Source organism: Sinocyclocheilus anshuiensis, unplaced genomic scaffold, assembly GCF_001515605.1.
Source record: "Sinocyclocheilus anshuiensis isolate Anshui unplaced genomic scaffold, SAMN03320099.WGS_v1.1 scaffold67, whole genome shotgun sequence".
Taxonomy (NCBI): domain Eukaryota; kingdom Metazoa; phylum Chordata; class Actinopteri; order Cypriniformes; family Cyprinidae; genus Sinocyclocheilus; species Sinocyclocheilus anshuiensis.
The window spans coordinates 585,302-593,980 of NW_015552546.1; the positions used below are offsets into that span (position 1 = coordinate 585,302).

General features: G+C 36.6%; 1 protein-coding gene across 1 annotated transcript; it reads left to right on the top strand.

Annotated features, from left to right (window-relative positions):
- The first annotated feature begins 3,709 nt into the window (after nucleotides 1-3,709).
- On the top strand, nucleotides 3,710-6,262 carry LOC107664239 (homeobox protein Hox-C12a-like). Its single transcript, XM_016454752.1, has 2 exons — nucleotides 3,710-4,380; nucleotides 5,149-6,262. The coding sequence occupies exons 1-2, from the start codon at nucleotides 3,795-3,797 to the stop codon at nucleotides 5,385-5,387; spliced, it is 825 nt and encodes a 274-aa protein (XP_016310238.1). The 5' UTR covers nucleotides 3,710-3,794; the 3' UTR covers nucleotides 5,388-6,262.
- Nucleotides 6,263-8,679: the final 2,417 nt, after the last annotated feature.

The window sequence follows — 8,679 nt, forward strand, 5'->3', positions numbered from 1 at the left end:
CACACACACATTATATATATATATATATATATATATATATATATATATATATTCACCCATTTGAGGAGACCAGGCTATAATCGCTAATTTGCCTTTGTCTAAATGGTCTAAATGTATTAAAGTTAAGGAAACGCTGAAAGAAATGCTGTTAAACGGACAACTGAAGGGCCTATATGAGCAAATATTATGTGAATATAAGAAACTCTTTGGTGAAGTGAGTATACACTCAAAAATTTGGTGTATACTTACGAAATTTTAATTTCCTCAGTAACACGTATGAGGCACACACCCGGTTACTGCTAAAACTTTTTGCCATCAGTCAACTATCAGTGTTGTGCAGAAGTTGGTTACTTTGAGGAGTGAGAAATTTTATGTTAACTGCATGATAGTTATTGTAACTGCTCTTGTTTTACCGTCACGTGATCTCGCGTTACCCTTGACCATGACTATGCAGTCGCTTTGACCTTGACATCACAGTCTTGTGAATAATAAACAGAGGGGCTGGACACCACCACAAACAAGGTGTTATTTCCCTGTCTAGACGGCGAGAGTTAATGACATACCATAAATACATAAAAAAGGAAAATGCTCTGATTATCCGATATCCTTGTCATTGTGAAAATGTACACTGTGTATAACCGTTTTTTTTTTTTACTTCTCGTACAATTGAACACTCCGCTTTTCCTCTTCCGCGAACCCTTGCCCGTATAAGTTTTAAACCACCAATGATTGTATTCTCTCATCATGAGGTGTAGGTTATATTGACCACGAAGGCAGGTAGTGCATTTAGGCTACGTCTGCAAAAGACCGTGTTCACAGAGATGACATCTTGTGTTATTTCCATAGGCGCGCCGAGAAAAGATGGGTACTTCTTCCCAAATATTAAGAGATGCATCCATGGTCACGTCAAAAGGTATGGCTAGTTTTTTTTTTTATTTGTAGTGAATATGCACAATGCCTTGGTGTTTTAGATAATTTATGAATATATAAATGTGTGCATTTTTTTAATGATCTTATATTGATGCACTTGTTCTGTCAAGCTAACATTTTCTATGTCTGGTTAGGCGCAAGGCCTATTCAATATATGCATAGATCTATTATGAGCAATGCGGGGGAAAGAGAAAAGAGACCGTCTTCGAATTGTTTTTTTTCCACCTACACAAACACAACACCCTTTACGATTTTCCCAATGCCCTTGTTTTCGTTCATTTATTGCATAATGTAAAAATGTCATCATTTTATGCTCGCTGCAAAAAAAGTAAATAGAAGTAATTAAATTGTTGGATTTCTAAAGTCAGACTACAAATTATTAACTAGATTAAAAGACAGTATTTCTCATTATTAGCTGTAAGTTGTTTAGTTCAAACCTATGTTGATAACTTTGTTTTGTGTCGCACTATTTTACTAATATTAATATTATAGAAAGTTTTATTGTTTTGACTATAGCTATTAATATTAATTTCTGGTTTTGCATGGGACAAATGGTGGTATTGTAATATAGAAGTCGAATACGTAAATTTGCTAATTTTGTCGTGTAACAATTATTACTGGGTATCACTGCATTAGTTTATTAAATTGTAAACTAAAAAAAAAAAAAACTATGTTGCACTAATAAGCCCCTAAACACATTCTCTTAGATTACTGAAATTGATTTAAACACATGCGTATACATTTAAAACAAAAACAAAATGCACACGTATACGCATTTTTAAAGCAAGTTAATTTCTGGTGGCGCGTTTCTCTTAGTTATTCATGCTGGAATCTGAGAACAATAACTATAGAAATAAACGCTTTTCAGAACTATAGGGTTTCGATCAATGTGCTGCTTAAATAATAGATGTTTAATGCGTAAGGCCTGTTCAGCCAAACACACGGGCTTTTTTATTCACCGTTTCTAACCAGACCAGCTGGAATGCGAGGAGAGAGATCCGTGGGTTGAGAAGAAAGGGGGCTGATAACCTCTGGTGGCGTATGGTGGAAATATCAGGAAGTGAGCAGTGTAGATTCAGCACGAAGACACATGCTTTGCACCGGTCTTTATGTAGACAATTTGTGTCTGGCGCACGTCCTCTTATAGGATATGTGTGTTTAATCTAAGATGAAGGTAACTAATAAACTACTAATATGTAGCTTAAAGTATATATTTGAAGAATTTGCTAGTGTTCACAGAAAGACATGGTAAGAATACCGGACACACATTGAACTGAATCGTTAGGATGGGTTGTTCATTGAAATATAGTGAAATATAGCCTACTGATTGAATTCCCAACTGTATATAATATATATATGACACAAGCTTTAAATTGGCAGCAAAAGCAAAGTTACTGTGCTGCTCAAAGACTCCTGCAATAAATAAGGGAAATGTAAATTATTAAAGTGAACGAAGAATGCAAATATAATTTGCTCAGTTATAAATATATGTCAGCATGAACATGTGCTCAAGTGGCTACGCAAACGCGTAAACAAACCAGTTGTTAAAAAAGTTATGAAGGAATAGACATCAGTTTTTTTTTTTTTTTTTTTTTTTAATATGACAGCTGTATCCACATCTGAAAACCTTTAACTTGTAATGGTTAATTGCAATTCAGGTTTGAGATAAAAAAGGATATAATTCAAAACAGTCCTTTGTGACACTAAATACACAAAGATTAAAAAATAATGTTTAAAAAATAATTTTATTTATAGCATTTATTTATAATTAATACACTGGGGAATATACTATTTAAAAAACTTAAGGTCCAAAAGATTAGACTAACTGAATAGGCATAATATCAACTTTGCGTAACGCACACACTCATATGTGAGACAAAGGGTTTAGTGCGTACTGTTATTATTGTCCTTTTGTCATAATAATCTTTATTTCATCGCTTCATTATGTTCTTAATATAATATACACGTGACAATGGCACTGCGTTGCAGTTGATATGAGGAAAAATTGCGTGTACTTTATATATTTACAATCAAAAATCTATTAATCTGATCTAGTGTGGTGTATTTGGAGCGGCAGAATCATTTTAATGCCCTCTGCCAGCTTGTAAAATTCAAATAAAAGAATTGCGAGATGTGTAACAATCCGCCATGAGTTTGACTGCGAGTATTTATTTATAGGATGTATCTGTTAAAGTTGTTCATGTGAGGTGTAATAGAGCATATTATCTAAACTATAGGCTACGGTCTTAAAAAAATCTTATAGAATATCATCTTCTTTTACGGAGCCAATGGTTTCAACCTGCTGACCCCACTACAGTAAATATGAGTGGAGTTCAGCACTGAGCATCAGTATTTCTTTAAAACAAGCCTGTAAAAGATGAACATCACATCTTTATATGACACTGAATTCAACCGTAATTTGTTTGAAAACAATATCGAAAGAACCCTCACCTTCAATGAGAAAAAAAAAAATCTTTGTTGGGGGAAAAAGTATTTTTATTTTATTTTTTTGTTTTTTTTTGCCATGTAATAAAGATTAAACGAGGCTAGGGACACTTCTCTATATTTCTAAACAGGAAAGTGAAAGACGATCAGTTTAGAACCTTTGAGCTATGGGAAAATAAAAACAAGATTTTACATTTTTAATAAGATATTTTATAGTATTTTTAAAAAGCATATAAAACCCGTAATACAGAAGTTAGTGTTTTGTTTTGTCTGAAATGGACCAAGTGGGTGGTACCTTCTAGTGTTCGGGTAAGCTCCGGCACGTGACGTGGAGATGACCAATCAGGTGCACCTCCAGGTTTAACTACGTTAAATGTCAGATTGCAATAAACTAGAAGCTGTTGGTCTGGCCCGCGGAAATGGGCGAGCATAATCTTCTTAATCCTGGGTTTGTGGGACCTTTGGTAAACATCCACACTGGAGACAGGTTTTACTTCCCGAATTTTAGAGCCTCAGGGGGACAGCTGGCGGGGCTACCGTCTCTCTCGTACCCTAGAAGGGACAATGTTTGCTCTCTCCCGTGGAATCCATCGGAGTCGTGCAATGGATATCCTCAGTCTTACTTTAGCAGTCCCGTATCCATTAACCCCTCTTTTAATCGATCTTGTGAAATAACCCGACTGGAGGAAAGCAAGTGTTATTATGGCAATTCCAGCAGCACCAGAGAGCCGTGTTCAGACAGCAACAACCTCAAACGAGAGGAGCGAGCAAGAGATACATCAGTATCGTCTGATCACGGGATGCACAATGGGATGGGCAACAGTGGCACCTTCTCAAAGTATGATTATGGCACCGAGCATCTGACCCAAGACCCGCCATCCTGTCAGTCCTTGGAGTCCGACTCCAGTTCTTCAATGCTAAACGAAGGAGGAAAGGCTTCAGCAGGCGACCCACAAACCCTGCTATCGCAAGGAAACCACGCAAGCAATATCGCCACTGGAGGAGGTTTGTCCCTCGCATTTAATCACAGCTGAAAGACAACAGAAGCAAATACTACAGTTACTCATATCTTACTCCAGCACATTTTTTTTGCATGACCGTTTATTTTGGCATTCACTGGCTACTGTTATGATTTTCCTGCATGGTTCTTGCGTGGTTGTTCAAGGCCACTAGGGGTTGCCCTAAAATGCTCCACGTTCACCAGTTTAAGCGCTCAGTCATTTATACAACCAGTAAACACAACATCATAAAATTCAGCAATCCCATTGCCAATGTTTGACGCCGTTTACATAAAATGCATAGTTATTGTTGTTAAATGTACGTTTTGCCGAAGCCCTCGCGTTATTTTAGCAAGTAGAACAGATTTGTAAAATGGCAGTTGCTTTGACAGAAAAAGGGGACGTTTTTTAATGACTCGTAAACTGAATTAATATCGTTGTCGTGCAGCAAGAAGTCATTTAATATGCCTTGAAACCGCTAAATAGGTAGGGTTCTTGCAAACAGGACAATGATCGCGTTAATGTACATTTAACTAGAACAGTAAAACCTTCTAAGGCTTTCTTCTATGTAAACAGATAAATTCATCATATAGACAGTTTGCATTACACTTCAGATTGTCATTGAATCACGTCTAATTGTCATGTTAACAGCCTCACAAAATGCACCAAAAATTAGTATTTTACGTGGCATCGAGATGCTGAGAGATTTTGATGTGCTGGCCTAGGAGATTTTTTTTTGCAGCTCTCTCATGAACCCGTGCTTTGCCTCCTCTAGGTGCCCCGTGGTACCCGATGCACACCCGGACCCGCAAGAAGCGAAAGCCCTATTCCAAACTGCAGCTGGCCGAGCTTGAGGGAGAGTTCATGCTGAACGAGTTCATCACCCGGCAGCGACGTAGGGAGCTGTCTGACAGGCTCAATCTCAGCGACCAACAGGTTAAAATTTGGTTCCAAAATCGGCGGATGAAGAAAAAGAGACTGTTGCTAAGGGAGCAGGCTTTGTCCTTCTTTTAAGGAGGCACAAAATATACATTGCTTAATGGTAATCCATCAACAGTATTTAGTTAATGGTAATCTACCATTGGCCCATTTTACTCTGAAAGTCTTGCCCTACGACGCATTCAGGAATCACGAATAAGAATTCAAACATAATAGGGGTACGCGACCAAATGATGGCTCCAGAAGTCTGCTTATACTATGTGGTCTGGTGTTTATGTAAGAAGGTTCGTGTCTAGCAGTTTTGGGCATGTACACGCTGAGAATGTTTTAGTTTAAGTTTTGAAAGTAACAAGCTGTCTAAGCCATTACTCACTTTATTAAGTAATGAACTGCTAGTTAGAAACTCAGACAAATATAAGCTGTGAGATGGCATTTCGGACAAGCAAAATGTTCTCTTATCAGTCTGAAATGATCGCTAAATATTTATTGTCGGAGTGTTAAAACCAATTTTTGAATTTATAACACTCGTGCCATGATCAGTGTTCTAAGCTATAGAAAAAATAAAATAGACTGAAACGCCAAACTTGGTCATAATGAGAATCCTTAACTGTTTGTAATCTCCCATCTATGTTTTTATTTTGCCAGTTATAAGAAAGGGCCGTTCAAACTCAATATTCGGCAATAAGAAGCTTGGGCAGCGTTAAGTCATCAACGTCTTATCTCAGTTCCGCAGTCATCGCCACGTGGTCTATGGCACGTTCACGGTCACGGGCACAAAGTTAGTGACCCAACTCATATCTTGGGCCCTTGAGAACCAAACTGCAATTACAGAACAGCTTTTATGAATAGACTTTGATCTAGCCTGTGAAATGTCATTCTGACAAATGTTAGGAAATTACTTCTGCAACTAGATTTTGGCCAAAGTGTAAATTGGTAGGCCTGCAGCTAAGCCGCACAAACTGCTAATACAATATTTATTCATGATATAGTGAAAAACTTTATAAATGTCTCTGTCATATTTGCATTTTAACAGCATAAATTTCCCATTAACGATTGCTTGTCCCTTGATCTGCGTTATTTGGACATATTCGCTTAGGTCTACTAAATTAATTCACAACAACAGTGCTTCTGGGAGAGAAATGCATGGTCAAGTAATATTAAGAAGACGCGTAATTATAAATTAAAACAAAGATTGAGTCATTTTATAAGTGTAATGGAAGTAGCAATCATACTGAAGAGACCAGATTTACATCCCAGTATTAACGAGCCTGTTTTGCTAATTAGCGGGACCCGTTGTGTTATTTTAAACATTATTTACTCAGATCAAGAATTATATGCCAGTGAAATAGTTCATATTTGCTGCATGATTATAATGACTGTAGTTAGAAGGTAAAAAAACAAATGTTTTTCCGACTTTTTTGTCAACAAGGCGCATGTTTTATTTTAAAACACCTTATCAAAAAACTGAAAAGAACGTTTAAAAGATACGGACAAGAAGGTGGTCAAAAGTTGGTTTCATATAAAATATAGCTTATTCGTTTGTACTTTATTATTATTATTATTAATATTATTATTATTATTATTATTATAGCGAATTTGGCATAAGTCGGTGCTACGTTATTTTTTGTTATTGGTCTGAGTTCGGCGAGTGACATTTTTTTTTAATCCTATTTTTGTGAATCTATAAAAAAAATACAAATACAATTATATGAATGGCATCATCAGCAACTATATAACAATGATCGTCATGTTACCCCCCTTTGGATTGTTTTGTGAAATTGTCTCTGATGTATAATTTTTCTGTGTTGTTCTGTGTAATTTTGTGAATGCACCAGTGCCGCATTCCTTTGTACCTTGCGATTAAAAATGTCTTGTAAATAATGTTAGAAGTTCATGAATGTATCCATATATGTGTAACCTACAATTTCTGATTAATAAAGTCTTTAAACTTACTTTTATTTACGTTTTACTTGATGTCTGTGTTGTGCAAACCATATGAGTGTTAGTATTTGAGTCTGTTATGTTTGTTAACATATTTTTACATTAAATAGCAGGAAAGCCAACTCGTGCACTCAAACTACCGTTTTTAGAAAAATGTAATTACGCATTTTATGTAGGCTACATTATTGCGCTTGGCAATATCCTTATTTTTAACATATTGGCTCTTACTTATTTCAGTATAATATCACTAAATAAAACATTGTTGAAACACTCAAGAGAAAACTAAAAATGATATCTGAATGTTTGCCAGCATGGCCAAATGTAGTGCAACAATATTGATATGCTTTATCCAGTGGTTGAAAATGGTAAAGGCATCCACCTAGTGGATAAATAGAACAGACGCCGAAACAGGGCCCCATGAGGACTAACTGCAAGGACATGTAATACTTTTCTTGCCTGTTTTGCAACTGTGGATAGGTAAAGAAAGCGGAAAGTGTTTCAGCCTGTTCCTAGTTCATTGCAAAAATATCTAGTGTGCGAAGACTACCTTTTGATTACTAGGATTTAGATTTTTGCTAGGCGGTTACTTTAAATTGCTCACAAAAATGCAGTGGAATTTCTTGAATTTTAGGACCAACTTGTAATCTAATGTTGATCAGGAGTTAAACATTGTTAAACCAAACGTAATATGTAACATATTATGATTTTTTTGCGAAATTAAGCGGATCTTAGGGTAGAGATGGTTCCAAAGCCAAAGCTTAGTGTCAAGTCTATTGGCTTCCTTACAAGCAAATGCGCTGGAATCGTAACAATGGCATTTTATGTGCTTGCGGCGCTTTTGACTTTGAGACTGGCCAAATCTGTTTATGACGACTCGTCTCCCCGGCGCAGAGGTCATTGAGCACCTCAGTGCCCTTCACACAAAACTTGTGTAGTCATGTGGTTCACTAAGTGGTTCACAATCTGAATCTGCTGCAGCCTAGATTTAAACTGGGTTTGTCTGGCCAGAGAAAGACACACTATTTCCCCATTTAATACTGTAAAGCTGCTTTGACACAATTTGCATTGTAAAAAGCGCTATATAAATAATGGTGACTTGACTTGAATTGACTAAGTGCTCTAGATCTCCCCTGCTCCTATCACAGACGTGTAGAGACTGGAGAACGAACTTCTGGCTTCGCTTGCACTGCACACATATCTGTGAGTGTGTGTATGTCTGTGAAAGAGGGTTTACGTGTAACTAAGTGAGTGAGAAATATTTCTTGACAATGAATAGTTTTATAAACACTCTATATAAACGTGTATATGCTCGCCTTAACCTGCTAGTAACTTCAATATTTAGCTTATGCAACGGGTTGGTTACTTTTGTATTTAAACAGTATCAACATTTACTTGGCCTGACAAAAGACGAATAGACGAATAATTA

Coding starts and splice junctions, on each gene's coding strand:
- LOC107664239 (XM_016454752.1), top strand. CDS start 3,795: ATGGGCGAGCATAATCTTCTTAATCCTGGGTTTGTGGGACCTTTGGTA. Junction 4,381..5,148: donor CAATATCGCCACTGGAGGAG/GTTTGTCCCTCG, acceptor TGCCTCCTCTAG/GTGCCCCGTGGTACCCGATG.